Source organism: Molossus molossus, unplaced genomic scaffold (genome assembly GCF_014108415.1).
Source record: "Molossus molossus isolate mMolMol1 unplaced genomic scaffold, mMolMol1.p scaffold_m16_p_4, whole genome shotgun sequence".
Classification (NCBI taxonomy): domain Eukaryota; kingdom Metazoa; phylum Chordata; class Mammalia; order Chiroptera; family Molossidae; genus Molossus; species Molossus molossus.
This window is the reverse complement of record NW_023425377.1, coordinates 83028983-83049372: the sequence shown is the minus strand read 5'-3', so window position 1 is coordinate 83049372 and position 20390 is coordinate 83028983. Positions and strand designations below refer to the sequence as shown.

General features: G+C 47.4%; 1 protein-coding gene across 1 annotated transcript in view; it reads left to right on the top strand.

The window, feature by feature from the left end:
* NUGGC (nuclear GTPase, germinal center associated) overlaps window positions 1-16879 on the top strand; it is a 51524-nt gene extending 34645 nt beyond the window's left edge. The window contains exons 13-19 of the mRNA XM_036282250.1: window positions 722-886; window positions 3686-3843; window positions 5623-5761; window positions 8373-8481; window positions 9106-9242; window positions 14189-14279; window positions 16740-16879. Of these exons, the coding sequence (XP_036138143.1) occupies window positions 722-886; window positions 3686-3843; window positions 5623-5761; window positions 8373-8481; window positions 9106-9242; window positions 14189-14279; window positions 16740-16879 (939 nt within the window). The remainder of the gene's footprint in view (window positions 1-721; window positions 887-3685; window positions 3844-5622; window positions 5762-8372; window positions 8482-9105; window positions 9243-14188; window positions 14280-16739) is intronic.
* The last annotated feature ends 3511 nt before the right edge of the window (window positions 16880-20390 follow it).

The following is a 20390-nucleotide window of genomic DNA, read 5'->3' as shown; positions in this document are numbered from 1 at the left end:
GAGTCCTCGCTATGAAAGGCCTTAGGTTAAGGGCTGAGCTCGGGAGTGTGGTTTCTGTCTGCTGCGGAGCCCCCAAGGTTCTCACACAGCGAACAGACACCAGAGTTCCCAGTCTGAACCTGAAGGCCAAGGCTCTCCCCGGTGGTTTCTCCATTATATTATTTGAATTGATGGTTTCCTCCCCGACTAGACTGTATTCTCCTCTGAAGAAGGGACAGAGCCTTGATTTTTGGTCCCATAGCTTTGGGTGGTGCAGGGCCCAGAAGATTGGCCTCACCTGGGGACTTGCTGGAAACGTAGAACTCCAGGCCCTCAGATTTGAACGTACTCTCCTGGGGATTTGTACGCTCCCTGAAGTCTGAGAGACATGAGCCGCAAAAACTGCTCTGTGCACAAAGCTCATTCAATGGTCATTGACTCAGATATCACTGGAAAAGTCTGTTTCAGTAACACCAGGGTTTTTATTTGGCCAGTTCCTCCCACAAATGGGCTGATGGATTGTACACCCAAAGTAAGTTGCAGGAGGCGCACAGCTGTCTGTTCTGCAGTCCCTCAAAGCTTAAGGAGGTTCACGCACTGAGGGATGCCTTATTGGGAGGATAAGGAGAAGTCAATTGTGGGTGATTAACTCAGGCTAAATCCACTTAAAGGAAGCAAAGTTCGAGAAGAAAGTGCCTTTAGGGAGGGGGTGACCTCATGCTCCTTGTGATCCTGTCCCTAGAATGAATACTTGCACATGAGTGGCCTGCGGAGATTTGTAGAAGAGAAAATACAGCTGCTGGAGAAGGCCATTGACCAGTGCTTTGCCCACATAGCACAACCTCTGCAAGAAGGGGTCAGGAATGCCAGGACTTCCTACCGCCGGATCCTCGGGGCATGTCTGGTGGTGAGTGACCCTTCCGGGAAATGTGTGGCGAGGTCTGCCTCATCCGAAGGTCAGGATTTGGTAGTTGCCCATAGGAAATTGATACTCAGATCTACCGGAGTGAAAGGTATTGAGGAGTGGAGAAGACAAAAACATGATATAACCTCACCCACAGGCCACATTTAGGGAGCAGAATAAAGAGGAGTCCGGAGAGGGAGCAGAGAAAGATTAGTCTGAGAAATCATAGCGGAAGGAAATGGTGTAATGCTTATTTTCTTGTGGTTTTTTTTTTTTATACTTACTTTTCGTGTAAAGCTTAAGTTCTTATTTTCTAATAAGGAATCCAAGCAGGAAAGTGTTAAGGAGATGGTCAGATACTCCTGAAGGGTTAAGGAAAACTGGGTAAGAAAACGGCAGTGGGATTTGGCACCGAGAGTGTTCATTGGTGACTGACAGGCAGCTTCCAGAAAGGTCGCCGTGAGCCTCACCTCCTGGTGTTCTTGCCCTTGTGGCGTCTGCTCCCTCAAAGCAGACAGAGCTGGACTCTGTGGGCAGCAGAGTGCCGCAGAGGGACGTGTGTGACTTCTGAGGCTAGGCCATCAAGGGCCACCGAGGCTTCCAAGTTGGTCTCGTAGCTCACTCACTCAGTGGGAAGCCAGCCTCCCTGTGCTGACGTCAACCAGCTGCGTGGAGAGGGCCACATGAAGGGGGGCTGAGCCCCCCCCAGCCAGCACCACCTTCCCTGCCCTGCAGTGAACCTCCTTGAAAGCAGATCCTCTAGCCCTAGTCAGGTGACCACAACCCCAAGTGACACCTGCCAGAACCTGCCAGAACTGGCCAGCGTTGGGAAAGGCCATCCAGGACATGCAGTCTTTTGACCCTCACTTGGCCACATAAAAATGGGCCTTGGGCCGGGAACACTTCCTACCAAGAGTTAAAGAGCCCTCACAGCCTGTGCTGGGCTTATGTGCCTGTGTGGGAATATCTTTCCCTGTTTCATGCTCAGTGTGTACTCCTTTGTTCTGCTTAGAGCAGACGTCCAAGCCCTCTGGCGAGCCCCAGTTTCCTGTATTTCTGACCTGTGGGGAGGGGCCGGGTCCTCCTGCAGCACAAAGTGGGCTGCGTGCAGCTGCATCACCTGCTGTGGCTGTGGAGGGACTCGCTGGCCATGGGGCCCAGGTGTGGCAAGGGGTTGGCTGGATTCTGTGCACACTTTCCCTCCTCCTGTGTAAGCAAACGCCGTAGCACTTGAGCCTGGTGTGCATGTTATCTGACATCAGTGACCTTGAATCGTGCACTGGTCTCTTCTCTGGGTGGCGCGTGCGTTTTAACCTTGGCCGCAGAGCCCAGCCACCAAGTGAACTGTGAAGCACCAACCAGCCAACACCAGTCTGAATTCCTGACCCACAGAATCGGTGAGAGATAATAAATGTTTATCGTTTTAAGGCACTAGTTTTGGGGCCATTTGTTTCATAGCAATAGACAACTAAGCAATGCGCTTGTGAAACAAAGGAGCATGTTAGTCATCTCCAGGCCTTCACTGGGCCTTCATCCCGTGAACCGTCCTCTTTCTCATCAGCTCTTCATCAGCTTCTCTCTCTGTGACCATAAACCTACCCACGGTGTTCCTACTGGATAAGCAACTTCCCTGTGTGATCAGAAATGTGGGCAAACATTTATGTGCTAACATCCTACCACTATGTAACATAGTGAAATAACTTAGATGTCTAACAGTGAGAATAGTAAAATAAATTATGATACATCCATGGGATGTATTCTGTGGTTATTAAAATGATGTTTTCAAAGTATTTACAATGAATTAAGGAAATGCTCATGTTATAATATTAAGTGAAAAGGGAAAAATAAGATAGATAGAATGTTGTCAATTGTACCATCCAACATAGCCATTCACTTAAAACAATGTATCATTGAAGAATAATCCCAAAGCCCACTACTGAAATTTTGGTCAGTGCAAATGTATTTTTTAAAAATCCTCATCTGAGGATATGCTTGTATTGATTTTGAGAGAGAGAGAATATCTATTTGGGAGAGAAATAGTAATCAGTTGCCTCCTCTACTTGCCCTGGCCGGGAATCAAACCTGCAACCTTTTGGTGTACAGGATGATGCTCCAACCAACTGAACCACCCAGCCAGGGCAGTGCAAATAGATTTTTATTCTCTTTCCTAAGGATCACCATCTGGCTAAAATTTATCAATGTCTCTTACAGTTCTAGCTCCATAATATTTTTTTCCCTCTGATTTGTGAACTTATTTCTCTGGGAAAAAAATATTACACAAATACAAAGATACATAAATCAAATTGCATTTCCTTAAATATTTAACAAAAAGAATAAAAAATTTGGACTCTGCTTTCAAGAACCTGAAACAGATACTCCCAGTAGGGTCGTAGCACATTTTCATTTGATTACTGCTCATTTAACAAATATTTATGAAGCACTCCTCATGCCCCTGCCAGATGGCAAGGACATCGGGGTATCGGATGAGACGCTGTGCCTGATCTCAGTGAGCTGATGGTCCCCTAGAGGAACCTAATGAGTCAACAGACAAATACAAAACTGTATGAGAAGAGTTGGGAGCAAAGTGAGCACAGGGCACTTTGGGAAACCAGGACAGGGCACCCCACCGACTGAAGGCATGACTGCTGTCCTGTCTGTCTAGCTCAGTAATGTGTTAAAAGGTTATGTGGCTGCTACTGTGATTCTTAATAATAGCCTTTGGCCAGAGGCAATGTAATTTTGATCCTGGGGCTGTGTAGTTAATGCCTACTAACTCTACTAATGTATTGTTTACTTATGTAGAGGAGTAGAGGAAACCAGGGTTTCCACCAGACCCTGAAGGCTGTTTGCCTGAAAAACGGCATCTATGCCTCGAGGACGCTCGCAAGAATAGACCTGAACGAAGCCATCACGCAGCCCATCTATGACCGGATTGATCCTGTTTTTGGAGGCATTTTTAGGTAAAGGGTCTTTCATCTTGTTCCTCTGTGAACAAATATCTGAAGAATGTTGGGCCAGAGTCTCATCTTGAAGAATTTATACTTTGGACTTGGACGTGTAAAGAGTAGCTTGCAACTCGAGGAGGAAAACTTACTCTCTGGCAAAACACAAAAGCCTTCGTGGTTTGGTTTACTTAAAAATTTCCCATGGTGACCGGGAGTGCAGCTGGAGATGCTGCCTTCGGACTAATATTATGATTGCCATGATTTTTTCAAATATCTCATACGGGGGGCAGGGGATACATTTTCTTATGGACCCAAGCCCAGGATAGGGTATTTTGGTTGGAGAGTGTGGAGTTAGGCAAACACAGGGCCTTCATAAATTTCCCTGAATGCAGAAAGGAGAAGTGACTCACTGAGCACTCTGATTTTGACACACTACATGTTCACACACATGGCGTGGGAGGGGGTATGTGCCTTCATGGCTTCCCCTCCTTCTGTTCGTCCTCAATGCCAATCCTTTTCTCCATCAGAGGAAACAGAATCTCCTAATCTTCCAATCTGTCCCCCGTCTTCCTCCTTTGCCTCTAGCATTTCTCCTGGTTCACCGCCTGCTGCTGTTTGAACCATCCTACCTCCGCTTGGTTCTTACTTAGTGCCCCCTACCCCACCCCCACCTGCCTTGGAACATTTTGGGATCATGCCCTTCTGCCTCTGCCCACCCCACCCACTGCTTACAAGTCTGTAGGGTCCACTCCAAATTCCTTAGAATGGCACTCGACATTCCTTCTGCCTCCAACTGCCTTTCTGATCTCTCCGAGAGCCGTGGCCCAGCGCCAGCCCTCTGCCCCGCCTGGAGGGGAGCAGAGAGCCACTGTGATGTACCGGGAACCATGCTAAGTACTTTGGGTGCATTATTTCATCGCATCCTCGCCTCAGCACTCCGAAGGGTTTCTGTCTTCGTACAAAGACAGCTTCACAAAGACAGGACAAACTGAGATCCACCCAGCTCATAAGTCAAGGGCTAAGATTTCAGGCCGACACCATCTCCTCTACAAACTGCTGCTTCTCTTTTTCTTTTCTTTTTTTTATTCCTCACCCAAGGGTATTTTTCTGTTTATCATCAGACAGAGTGGGAGGGAGGGAGAGAGAGAGAGAGAGAGACAGAGAGAAACATCGATATGATAGAGCCACATCGACTGGTTGCCTTCCACACGACCCGACCAGTGCTGGGGACAAACCGCAACCGAGGTATATGTCCTTGACTGGAATCGAACCTGCGATTCATTGGCCTGAGGGCTGATGCTCTAACTGCTGAGCCAGGGCCAAACTGCTGCTTCTTATTCCTGGGATGTGCTGAAACTTCCTTCACCGCCTTGTGCCTGTAGTGAATAACCCCTTCTTCCTTTCATTTCCCTAAATCTTACCCATTACTTAAGGTGTAGGTCAGGCCCACCCTTTCAAGTGAAAACAGGTTGGCAGTGGAAAGACTGAGTTTTGAGGTTAAACAGATCTGTGTCCAAAGCCTGGCTCTGCCACTTACTGATCACATCAGCAATATCTTCCGAACCTCAGTTTTCTTATCTGTAAAATGGGCATCACTGCACTGATTTTATAGGTTTTGATGTCAAGGGCCTGGCACAGCACAGTGCCTGGCACAATATAGGAATGTGATAACTGTCCGATCTTGTCTTCCTTCTCTTAAAAATGGATAAAAGGATACTAGCCGGTCTCTCTTTTTTTTTTGGCCTCACAAAGCCACTATCGTTTCTTAACAGTTTACGTTGCTTTCTTCTGAAGGGTTGGAACGTCCTCGGGTTCAGCTTTGATGCCTCACATAGATGCTTTTAAGCACTCTCTCCAGGAGAAAATGACAGAAATTGGGATAAGAAATGGCTGGAAATATGATAGCTACAAAAAGAGCTTCCTGATCCAGGAGGTAAGAGTGTTAGATCATGAAGAGGGCAATGAGGTTGGGTTGTGGGTTTCTTCCCAGCAGGACTTGGGACACCGCCTGACTCTCCGCACTTGTGCCCCTGCAGGTCTGGGGCTCTCATAGCAGGAGCTGTGAGGTACACAGTGGGGTGGGGGGAGCAGCGGGCCCGAGCCTGCCACGGGGGCCACGCTTTGCTGCACCGCGACCCGCTGTAAATGCTGAGGTTGTCAAGTGGACTCCGTTCCCAGAAAGAATCTTCAAAGGCTCTTTAGCTGTACAAAAATTTGAATCCATTTGTAATGTTTTTACTAGCCTCTCTATCATTTTTGCCAATATTGTGAAATATCATCCAAAGCAGTGAAGCGTAAAGAAGTATATTTTTGCAGATTGTTTTTTATTTATTTATTTTTTTATGTAAAAAGAAAGATTTTATTCTTTAGAAAGATAGATCACATACTATATAACAACTAGTGAAGTGTTTTATTTTATTTATTTTTATTTATTTATTTTTTAAATTTTTTATTTATATTTTTGTTACAGATATTTCACCTTTTTTCCCCATTGGCACCCCCCTCCCCACCCCACCCCTGCCCCATCCCCGGCTTAGTTGTCTATGTCCATTGGTCATGCATACATGCATATAAGTTCTGTGGTTTATCTCTTCCCACCACCACCCTCTTCTGAGGGATGTCAGTCTGTGCCCTACTTCCATGCTTCTGGGTCTACCGTATTCCTCAGACTGTTATGTTCATTATATTTGGTATATAAGTGAGATCATGTGGTATTTGTCTTTTTCTGCTTGGCTTGTTTCACTTAGGATAATACTTTCCAGGTCCCTCTATGGCGTTTCAAAGGATAAGAGATCTTTCTTTCTTACCGCTGCATAGTACTCCATTGTGTATATGTACCACTGCTTTTTATCCATTTGTCTACTGATGGATACTTGGGCTGTTTCCAGATCTTAGCTATTGTAAATAGTGCTGCTATGAACATGGGGGTACATATATTCTTCCTGATTGGTGTTTCAGGCTTCTTAGGGTATATTCCTAGAAGTGGGATCACTGGGTCAAATGGAAGTTCAATTTTTAATTTTTTGAGGTAGCCCTGGCCGGTTTGGCTCAGCGGTGAGAGCGTCGGCCTGCAGTCCTGAGAGACCCGGGTTCGGTTCCCGCTAAGGGCATGTACCTGGGTTGCAGTTTGTCCCCGGCCCTGGTCGATTGTGCGGGTGGCAGCCACTTGATGTGTTCCTTTCACGTCGATGTTTCTCTCTCTCTCTCTCTCTCTGTTCCTCTCTCTCCCTCCCACTCTACCTGAACAAAAAATGGAAAAATGTCCTCCGGTGAGGATAAAAATAAATAAATAAATAAATAATTTTTTGAGGTAACACCATATTGTTTTCCATAGTGGCTGCACCAGTTATTTTATTTTTTAAATTATTTTTATTAATTCATTTTTGTTACAGATGTTTCTCGTTTTCCCCCATTGACACCCTCCTCCCCATCCCCCCTGCTCCTTCCCCAGCCTTGTTGTCTATGTCCATTGGTAATGTACACATGCATATAAGTTCTGTGGTTTATCTCTTCTCCCTCAACTCCCCCCTCTTCTGGGGTGTGTCAGTCTGTACCCTACCTCTATGTCTCTGGGTCAATTTTGTTCATCAGTTTGTTTAGTTCATTATATTCCACAAATAGTGAGATTATGTGATATTTATCTTTCTCTGCTTGGCTTGTTTTGATTAGCATAATACTCTCCAGGTCCCATGTCATCTCAAATGATAAGAGATCTTTCTTTCTTACAGCTGCATAGTATTCCATTGTGTACATGTACCACAGCTTTTTTACCCACTCAGCAGATCGTTTTTTAGTTTTGAGTATTCAGGACTTTTGTCAATGACCCATTGTCTCCTAGACCTAGCCTGTCTTAGTCCATTTGGGCTGCTACCACAAAATACTGTAAACTGGGTGACTCATAAACAACAGAAATGTATTTCTGGGGACTGGAAGTCCAAGTCAAGGGGCACGCAGATTTGGTACCTGGTTGGGTTTGCTTCCTGGTTCAGATTCAGCCGTCTCCGCACTGTAACCTCACAGGGCGAGGAAGTGCTCTAGGGCCTCTTCTATGGGGGAGTAATTCCAACCATGAGAGCCCCCTCCTCATGACCTCATGACCACCCAATAGCCACCACCTAATGCCATCACACTGGGGATTAGGATTTAAATATATGAATTGGGGGGGGGGGGCTGTGTACCAACATACAGTCCATAGCACATCCCAGCCCAAACCACATGGCAACACTAGAGAAATAGCCTGTTCCTCACCTACACCGCCCCCCACCCCCAAAAGGGGCTGTTTCAGCGCCTGTTACATGCTGGAGCTCAACTCAGCAAATATTTAACAAGATGTTTGTAGGTGCCCGGCACTGTGGGAAGCACTTTGGGATATAAAGATGCTTAATTCCTGCCCACGAGGGGCTCACAGTCTAGCTGTGGAGATGACCCGGGAACAGCCAAATGTAATGTAAGGCAGAGGAAGTGGAGACAATAAACAGGAATGCTCGGCCTATTTCCGTTGAAGGAATTGTCACAAACGGCCTTTTGTTCATGCGGGTTCTCAGATAAGCGCCATCCTGGGGGGCCTGGAAGGACACATCCTCAGAAAGAAGAGGAGGATCTATGAGTCTCTCACCAGCTCTGTTCAGAATGACCTGAAGCCCTGTTACGAAGGTGAGGCTCTGGGGGCAGCAGCTCCGCTCCCTCTCTGTCAGGATTGCAGCATCCTTCTCTGCTGCACCCCCAAAGCCCCCCAAGTCCTATGTCTCCCGAACACTCTTGGTCTACAAATTAAAACCGAGCAAGTGCAGGGGTGTGGGGAGAGGTAATTCATGAGCCATTTTTACCTGCGTGTTTCCAGTTCCCTGTCCTTCCTTTATCAGATACGTTGCTTCTCCTCTCCATGCTGCATCGCAGCTAATTAGACCATAAACCCACCCCCATTCTCATTCTTATTGTCTTATTTTCTCTGGGAGGCAGGGGGTTGGATGTAAGCTTCTACTTAATTCACTCATTAGATTTTCTGAATGACAGCTATCTAAATATTGAAAATGTCCATTTTTGCATCATGTTACTAAACTATTTCCACTGTGTGGAATATGGTGCTACGAATGTGAATGAATATGTGTGTGTGTGTGTGTGTATGTATACGTGTGTGTGTGTATACGTGTGTGTGTATACGTGTGTGTATATGTATATACGTGTGTATGCGTGTAGTTTGTTTGCTCGTCCTTCTGATGCTGAAGATTTCTACTCAAGTCCTTGCTGTGGGGTAACTGTGACTGTCATTTTTGCCAGAGGCGGGTCAGATCACTGGTAAAAAAGCATGTGAGAGGATGAAAGATGTCATCAGAAGAGGGGTGGACCGGCAGGTGGCGGAGGGCATGTTCGAGAGAGCTCAAGAAAGGATGCAGCACCAATTTCAGCAACTGAAGGTATTTCACACCCACAGTCTGAATTCCAGCCCCGAGAGGCCCCTGCGGGAGTGGAGGAAGCTGGCACAGAAGATGGGAGGAGTGGTAGTCATCTGGGCCCACGGAGAGCCAGATGTCTTCCTCAAAGTGGGTAAACCAGTGCCCATGGTGCCAAGAACGGAGGCCAGCTGGCGCTGGGCATCCTTCCTTCCCTGCCTCCGCATGCTGGGCTCAGGCCCTTCTCTGGGGCTGTGACTTCAGAGATGCAGCCCCTGCAGCCTTCTCCTCATCGTCCCCTTTAATGAGTCAGCAGTAGAAATGTAATATCAAGATGGGATCCTAAGTTTTTCATACACATTAGCTCACTTCATCCCCAGCAAGTCTGTGAGGAGGTACAGTCGGCCCTTCATACCCGAAGGTTTCACATCAGCAGAGACAACCAACATGGATTGAAAATATTTGGGAAAAAACTCCAGAATGTTCCAAAAAGCAAAACTTGAATTCGCCATATACCGAGCACTACACTCAATCTGTATGAATGAAGTGGTGGGTAGGTGTACCCTGCTCTAGCCTAGATGCAAATACTACGCGATTTTATATAAGGGACTTGAGCACCCTCAGATTTTTGTACCTGGAGTGGGGGGGTCCCGGAACTAATTCCCTGTGGATACTGAGAGATGACTGTATTATTATTATTCTCATTTTATGGATAAGAAAAACTGAGGCAGAGAGGTGTAACAGCAGGCTACACAGCTAGGAAGTTGTAGAACTAGGATTTGGGACCAGGGAACCAACATTCAAGCATCTCCAAAAATAGCATAATCTCAATGCAGATATATATATATTTTTTTTTTATTTTTTTTTTATGAATTTTTATTTATTTTTTTGTTACAGATATTTTACCTTTTTACCCCATTGGCACCCCCCACCCCACCCCCTCCACCCTGTCCCCGGCTTAGTTGTCCATGTCCATTGGTCATGCATACATGCATATAAGTTCTGTGGTTTATCTCTTCCCACCCCCCCACCCCCCATCCCCTCTTCTGAGGGATGTCAGTCTGTGCCCTACTTCCATGTGTCTGGGTCTACTGTATTCCTCAGACTGTTATGTTCATTATATTCCGTATATAAGTGAGATCATGTGGTATTTGTCTTTTTCTGCTTGGCTTCTTTCACTTAGGATAATACTTTCCAGGTCCCTCCATGTCGTCTCAAGATATATATTTTTTTCATGAGGAAAATGTCTTCTCTACATAAAACATCAGTACATGCCAATAAACTCTTACAGGCCAGCCTCTTGCAGTACCTAGCGTGGACAGGTTGGCTTCTATCTCGGAAGACAGCTCCGCACTGTTTCCTGGAACCTAAGAGCTTCTGTCAAGTCCACTTGGACCCTCTTGTCTCAGCTCTGGGTCTCTTAGCCTGCCATCCCCTCCCCAAGTCGTATAAATTCTTTGTTATAGTCCAAGGCACTGCCGGCCCCTGGCCCTGTGAGTTTCCAAGTTCTCCTGCCTCAGGCCAGGCTTAGCCGATCCGCTCCCAGGAACCTGGCTAGCTGCTCTCTGGGTCACCTCTGAACCAACCTACTTCCTGAAACATCTCCAACCTGCTTCTGCTTCTGTCCACAGCTCCATCCCCACCACCACCACCACTGCAGTTTTGGAAAATACATTTACCCACAATACAAAGCATGTAATTTCTCTTGGAACAGGCTAAGGGGTTTCTGGTTTACCAGTAGCAATTTACTTCCTCTGTCATTTAACATGTTACCACAGTCTACACACATGCAGGAATTGGCCAGACTCTTCAGCACCCAGTACATAGAAATTGGCCCTTAAAGGTGCCCAAGAAAACAATTCCACTGGAAGAAAAAAAAACAACAACAATGGGTACATTGACCATGTGCAAATGTATCCTAAATGATGGAAGTGTAGGAAGTCGTAACTGGGCAAGACCACAGTGCGTGCTCACTCCCTGACCTTTCGGGCAAGGAGGCAGACACCAGAGTGCCCAAGTTCCTCACTCTAGGCTCAGAGCTAGAGCTGAGACGGGAGCTTAGCGTTTTAGGCTTGGTGTGTTGAAGAGAAAAGCATAAGACTTGGAATCAGAGGATCCAGGGTCAAAACTAGGCTCTGTCAGGCTAGAGAAGAGAATTAGGTTTTTTTCAAAGGGAGGCAAGAGATGGTCAGGAACATGGTTGTAGGTGATAGAAAGAATGAGAGTAGCAGGAAGACCTTTGTCAGGCAGTAGGGATGGAAAATCAAGAATGTCATGTGTGATGTGTTGCGCAAAGCAGGTACTCAATACCATGTATCCAGTGACTAAATGTGTGATAGGAGGGTGGGCCAGTGATCAGCACGTTCTCTCTTTTTCCATCTCTGCGGGTGCTGTGATCTCTCCCAGGCTTCCATGTGGGATCCCTCCCAGGCTTCCATGTGGGATCCCTCCCAGGCTTTCATGTGGGATCCCTCCCAGGCTTTCATGTGGGATCCCTCCCAGGCTTTCATGTGGGATCCCTCCCAGGCTTTCATGTGGGATCCCTCCCAGGTTTCCATGTGGGATCCCTCCCAGGCTTTCATGTGGGATCCCTCCCAGGCTTTCATGTGGGATCCCCCCCGGCTTCCATGTGGGATCCCTCCCAGGCTTTCATGTGGGATCCCTCCCAGGCTTTCATGTGGGATCCCTCCCAGGTTTCCATGCTGGGATCCCTCCCAGGCTTTCATGTGGGATCCCTCCCAGGCTTCCATGCTGGGATCCCTCCCAGGCTTTCATGTGGGATCCCTCCCAGGCTTCCACGCTGGGATCCCTCCCAGGCTTCCACGCTGGGATCCCTCCCAGGCTTCCATGTGGGATCCCTCCCAGGCTTCCATGTGGGATCCCTCCCAGGCTTCCATGTGGGATCCCTCCCAGGCTTCCACGCTGGGATCACCCAGGCTTCCATGTGGGATCCCTCCCAGGCTTCCATGTGGGATCCCTCCCAGGCTTTCATGTGGGATCCCTCCCAGGCTTTCACGGTGGGATCCCTTCCAGGCTTCCACGCTGGGATCCCTCCCAGGCTTCCACGCTGGGATCCCTCCCAGGCTTCCACGCTGGGATCCCTCCCAGGCTTCCACGCTGGGATCCCTCCCAGGCTTCCATGTGGGATCCCTCCCAGGCTTCCATGTGGGATCCCTCCCAGGCTTCCATGTGGGATCCCTCCCAGGCTTCCATGTGGGATCCCTCCCAGGCTTCCACGCTAGGATCACCCAGGCTTCCATGTGGGATCCCTCCCAGGCTTCCATGTGGGATCCCTCCCAGGCTTCCATGTGGGATCCCTCCCAGGCTTCCATGTGGGATCCCTCCCAGGCTTCCATGTGGGATCCCTCCCAGGCTTCCACGCTGGGATCCCTCCCAGGCTTTCATGTGGGATCCCTCCCAGGCTTCCATGCTGGGATCCCTCCCAGGCTTCCACGCTGGGATCCCTCCCAGGCTTCCATGTGGGATCCCTCCCAGGCTTTCATGTGGGATCCCTCCCAGGCTTTCATGTGGGATCCCTCCCAGGCTTCCACGCTGGGATCCCTCCCAGGCTTCCACGCTGGGATCCCTCCCAGGTTTCCACACTGGGATCCCTCCCAGGCTTCCATGTGGGATCCCTCCCAGGCTTCCACGCTGGGATCCCTCCCAGGTTTCCACACTGGGATCCCTCCCAGGCTTCCATGTGGGATCCCTCCCAGGCTTCCACGCTGGGATCCCTCCCAGGCTTCCACGCTGGGATCCCTCCCAGGCTTCCATGTGGGATCCCTCCCAGGCTTCCATGTGGGATTCCTCCCAGGCTTCCATGTGGGATCCCTCCCAGGATTCCACGCTGGGATCCCTCCCAGGCTTTCATGTGGGATCCCTCCCAGGCTTCCATGCTGGGATCCCTCCCAGGCTTCCACGCTGGGATCCCTCCCAGGCTTCCATGTGGGATCCCTCCCAGGCTTTCATGTGGGATCCCTCCCAGGCTTCCATGCTGGGATCCCTCCCAGGCTTCCACGCTGGGATCCCTCCCAGGTTTCCACACTGGGATCCCTCCCAGGCTTCCATGTGGGATCCCTCCCAGGCTTCCACGCTGGGACCCTCCCAGGCTTCCACGCTGGGATCCCTCCCAGGCTTCCATGTGGGATCCCTCCCAGGCTTCCATGTGGGATCCCTCCCAGGCTTCCACGCTGGGATCCCTCCCAGGCTTCCATGTGGGATCCCTCCCAGGCTTCCACGCTGGGATCCCTCCCAGGCTTCCATGTGGGATCCCTCCCAGGCTTCCACGCTGGGATCCCTCCCAGGTTTCCACACTGGGATCCCTCCCAGGCTTCCATGTGGGATCCCTCCCAGGCTTTCATGTGGGATCCCTCCCAGGCTTTCATGTGGGATCCCTCCCAGGCTTCCACGCTGGGATCCCTCCCAGGCTTCCACGCTGGGATCCCTCCCAGGCTTCCATGTGGGATCCCTCCCAGGCTTCCATGTGGGATCCCTCCCAGGCTTCCATGTGGGATCCCTCCCAGGCTTCCACGCTGGGATCCCTCCCAGGCTTCCATGTGGGATCCCTCCCAGGCTTCCATGTGGGATCCCTCCCAGGCTTCCGCGCTGGGATCCCTCCCAGGCTTCCGCGCTGGGATCACTCCCAGGCTTCCAGGCTGGGCTCCCTCCCAGGCTTCCACACTGGGATCTCTCCCAGGCTTCTGTGCATCCTCACCAGCTCCTGATTTAGCCTGTCAGCAACAGAAGGACAGGTCTTCTGATAGGCAGGGGAGGAGATGCTGAGACAGGTGGGGCTTCACAGAAATGTTGCCCTGATGACTCCTGAGCCTTTCTGTAGACTCTAAAGTGGCCCACCTTGGCCCTGCCTTTGGCTTTGGCAAGCCCAGTCTGCGCACTCTGACCGGGCGGTTGGGTGGGGCCCCTTTCCTGTGGCTGTGCTATCCTGACAGTGACCACCCTTTGTTGTGCAGCACGGAATCACGGAGAAGGTGAAGGGCAGTATCGCCACCATGCTGACCCTTGCGTCGTCCCAGGGGGATGGTCTCTACAAGGAGCTTGCAGGTAAATACATCAATTCTTTGCATAAAGGGTGGTGATCTTGCTGACCCTATCCCCACCCCAGCCGTGGTGGCTCTTTGCTGGATTTAAAGAAATTAAATTAGGAAGAAGTTCCAGGAGAAGGAATAAAGACAATGATGATGACTACGACTGCCTCGCCCTTAGCTGAGCACTAGGCTGAGACCAAGCACTGTACTCGGGTTTTGTGCTCAACATCTCATCAAACCTTCACATTAGGCCTCAGAGGTAGATGTCATTGCCCCGTGCTGCAGATGCAGAAACAGAAACCCAGATGAGCCCTGGTCGGTTCGGTTCAGTTAGAGCGTCAGCCCAAGGACCAGTGAGTCTCGGGTTCGATTCTGGTCAAGGGCACGTACCTCGGTTGTAATTCATCTCTGGCCCTAGTTGGGGTCGTGCGGGAGGCAGCCACTCGATGTGTCCCTTTTTTTTTTTTAATCCTCACCCAAGGACACGTTTGTATTTATCCCAAGGACACTTTTGCATTTATCTTCAGAGAGAGCGAGAGGGAGAGAGGGAGGAATAGAGAGAGAGAGAGAAACATTGACATGAGAGAGACACACAGACCAGCCGCCACCCACATGACCCCAACCGGGGCCGGGGACAAACCACAACTGAGGTACGTGCCCTTGGCGGGAACCGATCCCGGATCTCTCTGAACAGCAGGCCGACGCTCTAACCACTGAGCAAACCGGCCAGGGCTCGATGTGTCCCTTTCACATCAATGTTTCTCTTTCTCTCTCTCTTCCTCTCTCTCCCTCCTACTGTATCGGAACAAAAAATGGAAAACTGTTCCCAGGTAAGGGTAAAAAAATAAAAGTAAAAGAAACCCAGATGAGATAATGTGCCCAAGGATTCAGAGCTGGAGAGTGTCAAATTCAAACCCATAACTCTGCCCAGCCGTCTCCACAAACCAATTCTTTTAGTTGACACCTTCTGAAAAGCCTCATTTTCCGCTGGTGGTGGAGGAGGGTTTCTCTCCATTCACCAGGGCCCGGGGATGCCACACCAGCTGCATGTGCCCTGTGGCAGGCTACCATCTTCCTTCATGCTGTGGGCTCCCCGGTGTAAACTGGAGAGTGTGAACTGGCGCCAAAAGCAATGGGACAATTTCTAGCAAAATTTGAAATGCACCTATCCTGTGGCCTGGCGATCCTGCTTCCAGGAGTTCATCCTATGAAATCCTCGCACGGGAACAGAATGGCACGTGGACTAAGCTATTCAGGACAGCAGCACCTATATCAAATGTGGGAACAACTCAGTATCCATCCGTGGAGCCCTGGTTAAGTTAACTCAGGAACACAACCAGCGGAGGACTGCGCTATTGTTCAAAAGAATCAAGTAGCTCCGGCCGGTCTGGCTCAGCAGTTAGAGTGTCAGCCCGCAGAGCGAAGGGTCGCAGGTTCAATTCCCAGTCAAGGGCATGTACCTGGGTTGTAGGTTCGATCCCCAGTCCCGGTGGGGGTCATGCAGGAGGCAACCAATCAATGTGTCTGTCTAAGGTTGATGTTTCTCTCTTTCTCTCTCTTTCCCTCCCTTCCGCTCTATCCAAAAATCTATGGAAAAATATCCTCGGGTAAGGATTAACAAAAAAATAATTTCCACCCAGGCACAGGGCAGTGTTTCCGGTGTTGAGGACACAGCAGTGACCAATACAGACAAACGTCTCTGCTGACAGAGCTTATAGCCCAGTGGACGGGAGGCAGGCAGTAAGCCAAACAGTAAACAAGGTCAGAGGCTGCAGAAGGGGGATAGTGCTATGGAGAAAAATAGAGCCGGAGAAGACCCTCTTTCTCCGAGAGGCCAGCCTTTGGTTCCAGTCAGCTTTCGGATGATTAGATCAGGAGGGTGATCTGCTTTACTCAAGGTCTACCAGTTTAAATGTAAATTTCATCCAAAAATGGACTCACAGAAACATCCAGGGTAATGTTTGACCACATATTTCTGGGCACCACAGCCTAGACAAGTTAACATAAAATTAACCATCGCAAGGATGTCATCTGATTGCAGATCACGGGATGAAAACCTAAGATGCCAAAACAGAGGAAATTCACTGAGAATGGGCACTGCTGGGAGGGGAGGGACGGGGGAGGAGAGGACTACCTGGACAAGTGTGTTATGGCTGCATTGCACCTCCTTCCACGAGCGCCTGTGAGGCCCTCGTAAGGGCCCAGAGGTGGCCAGACCTGTTTAGCGGGTAGGCTTTGTTATTTGACGGTGGCCCCTAGGCTGAGATAACCCCTAAGGTAGGAACCAGAATGCCAGGTTTGATCAGGTTATTTACAAAACAAATGAATTGCACTATCTGATCATGAAGTTTTATTCCAGATCTCGCTTTCTGGGACAAGTGACTCAGGTCATAACGTGATTCTCAGGGGATTTGTTTTCTGGGGACATTTCTGAAAAGGATGCTAACTCCTGGCGTGTGTTCTTGCTCCTCTGCAGACGTCAAAAGCGAGTACAAGGAGATGGAGAAGCTGCACAGAAGCCTGAGGGAGGTGGCCGAGAATGCAGTGCTGCGCAGGGGCATGCAGGAGTTCCTCCTGAGAATGTCCCCCAGCAAAGCCGGCCCCCCCAAGACATAAACTTCTTTCTTGGGGCTTAGCACCAAGTAGATGAGAAACAACTATGGAGACAAATAAGGAGAATGACTTCTGTTTTGTAAAATCTAATAAAAAAAAAAACACCCCCCAAGTGTTTGGGTTCGAAATACATATAAAACTTAATAGACTGTTTTACTTGTGGCATAGGTGGATGACTGGGTAACATAATTTAGTTTTTATTCCATAGCCAAAAAGAGTCATCTTGAATCCTGAATTGGGTTCTGAAGCTTTAGGGACAAGAAACTTGTGTTTCACCGAAGGAAAATATCTAAACGTCGAAAAACTTAAATGTTATGGGTAAAAGCCTTTGCAAAATAAAGCTTTGAGGACTCCATTTTATTTACCATTTTAATACTGATGAGATGTTTGTGTAAGGAGGTAACTTGTGCCATGGAAACAGCATGGATCTGAGAGCCAGCCAGAGGAGGCCCAGCTTGATCACTTCTTGGGAGTGCTCGTTATAATCGGGGCTTCGCAAACATTTTGAGCTCAGGACCCTATGCTCTTAAAAATTATTATAATTTATGGGGGTTGTACTTATTGATATTTTCTGTATTCAAAATTGTAAATAGTTACTAATCCATTTAAAAGTAACAATAATAAACCTATTATATGTTCATATAAAGAAGATGTTTTATGAACAAAACTTTCAAAATAAATTTAGTTAGAAGAGTGACATTATTTTACACTTTTGCCAATCTCTTTATTCTCTGATATAATAGAAGACAGACTCTCTTGTCTGTTTCTGCATTCAACTTTTCACAATATGTCTTTTTGGTTGATGTATATGAAGAAAATACAGTCTCATACAGATGCAGAGTTGGAATACAGAAGAGTATTTTAGCCTTTTCAGATAATTTCTGGCTATTTTTCAATATGACAATCTTGACAAGTGGTAGTTTCTTTTTTTTTTTTTAATCCTCACCCGAGGACACTTTTGCATTTATCTTCAGATAGAGCAGGAAGGAGAGAGGGAGGAAGAGAGACAGAGAAACATCAATATGAGAAAGACACATTGAGTGGCTGCCACCCACATGACCCCAGCCGGGGCCGGGGACAAACTGCAACAGAGGTACATGCCCTTAGTGGGAACCGAACCTGGGACTCTCTGGTCTGCGCACTGACGCTCTAACTGCTGAGCCAAACCGGACAGGGCAACAAGTGGGAGTTTCTTGAAGGTTATTTGCAGTGTGGACTCTGAAACCATACTGGTGAACTTTAAAATATTCTGTCACATTAAAATATATTTCTATCTCATACTTTCAATGTGTCTTTTACCAATGCATGATTTTGTGGCATCAGTCATTGGTTATTTTGAAAGTATTTTTCATTGAGTTAAGCAGATCTTCCAAAATGTCGACATATTTCACTTATAATAACAAAAAGTCACATTTGTTAATACCTCTGCCAATTTCATCAGGAAAATCTTGAAGTATTGGGAATCTGTCAAGTTCATGGTAGAGGGTACAAGTTTTGCAAAATTTCATTTTATCCCTAGAAGCTTATCTTGTGATTGGCAATAAACAATGTTGGTTGTTTTCTGGGAAGTTATAGTTCATTCTGTTCATTTTGAGAAAATGTTCACCATATAACTAAATATGATTAATCATAGTCTGTCTGTCAATAGTTACGTCAAGTAAAAATAATGTTCTGAGAAAAAGAAATGTCAAGCTCAACTCCTAATTCAATCATACAAATGCTTTTCCTTGAGATAGTAAAAGTGGTTTAAGTGTATTTCCCTTTTTGTTACACAAAATAAATAATAAAATATCATCTACTTAAGAGTCAATAATTAATACAACTAATATACTGTTTGATTAAGAACACTCTGACGCCAAAGTGCCCTTTTTATGTGCACAGTGAAAGATACATAATTACTAGGATAGTTTGGTACCACTGCATTGGTTTTTGCTAAAGTACAAATGGTTTTACCGACCTTTTTTTTTGTTTGTTTTGTTAATCCTCACCTGAGAATATTTTTTCCATTGATATTATTTAGAGAGAGTGGAAGAGGGGGAGAAAGAGAGAGAGAGACATTGATGTGAGAGAGACACATCAATTTGTTGCCTCCTGCACGACCCTGACCAGGGCCTGGGATGGAACCTGCAGCCCAGGTATGTGCCCTTGACTGGGAATCAAAACCGCAACCCTTCTGTCCAAGGGTTGATGCTCTAACCACTGAACAACACTGGCCAGGGCATGATTTTACCCACCTTTTTAAACCTTTAGTGCAAGTGCCAATATAGTAAAAAAAAAAAAAAAAAAAAAAGGCAATCAACATAATAATATTACTATAAAAGTAGTTTGACCTGGAAGACCCCCCAGAGGTGTTTCAAGGACCACACTTTGAGAACTGCTGTCTCAGACAAATTACTTAAACTCCGTAAGCTTCAAGTTATGTATCTGTAAATGGTGAAAATAGCAATACCTACCTTGACACTACTATGGTTGTCGGACAGTTTGAAATAATGCTTACCAAGTATCGACACATAGTACTTAATAGTAGTCAATAAATGATTATTATTTGGAGGCAGAATAGAAGTAACGTGGTTTGATGGCTTATTTGTTGGGAGACACAGGTCTTGATTCCACCGCTGCCCAGTACCAATATGCCCTTTGACAGTTCTTCAACATCTGTACGATTTCATTTCTTCGTGTACCAAATGAGAGAGATGAACTGGATAATCTAAAAAGTCTTTTGCTTCTTTAAAATTCTAAGACTTAAAAATTCTTCTTTTCTTATTTTAATGTTTGTTTGTTTTTGCCTAAGTAAGATTTTTTAAAAAGGATTTATCCATGTAGGTGGGTCTCAGTGGTTTTCTTTCATTTTAAACTTCTAAACACATTCAGTTCTATTGAAGTTTTCATAGTTTTACTTTATATATTTCAAGGGAGGGATGTGGAGAACTTCCACTTCCAGCCATGACAGAGCAACAGGGACCAGATTTACCCTCTCACCTGAAGTCACTAAAAAGCCAAACAAAATTTGCCCTGGCTGGGTGGCTCAGTTGGTTGGAGTGTGGTCTGTATACTGAAAGATTGCTGGTTCAATTTCCGGTTAGGGGGCACACAGGAGGCAACCGATCAATGTTTGTCTCTCACATCAATGTTTCTCTCTCTCTCTCTCTCTCCTGTCTTTTCTCTCTAAAATCAATAAAAACATATCCTCAGGTGAGGATAAAAAAAGCCAAGCAAAATTTATTAAACAACAGTTTTAAGATATGAGAAAATAATCAGTGTGTAGGGTAATAATCCATGAAAGAAGAAAGACAAAAAAAATGAGCCCTACAAATGCCCCATTCTGCTGCCTGGATGGAGTTGCCAGGCCACAGTACACAGAGACGGAAGCCATGCAGAGTTTGGTCATCTCCCTGAGTTACGGAGACAGTGCAGAGATTGGGGGAGTCCAAGGTGGTTAGAATTTACAGGGTGGAATGCCGAGGAGAAGCAAGCTATACAGAGAGAAAGCTTTGGAGATATGAAGCAGGTCTCC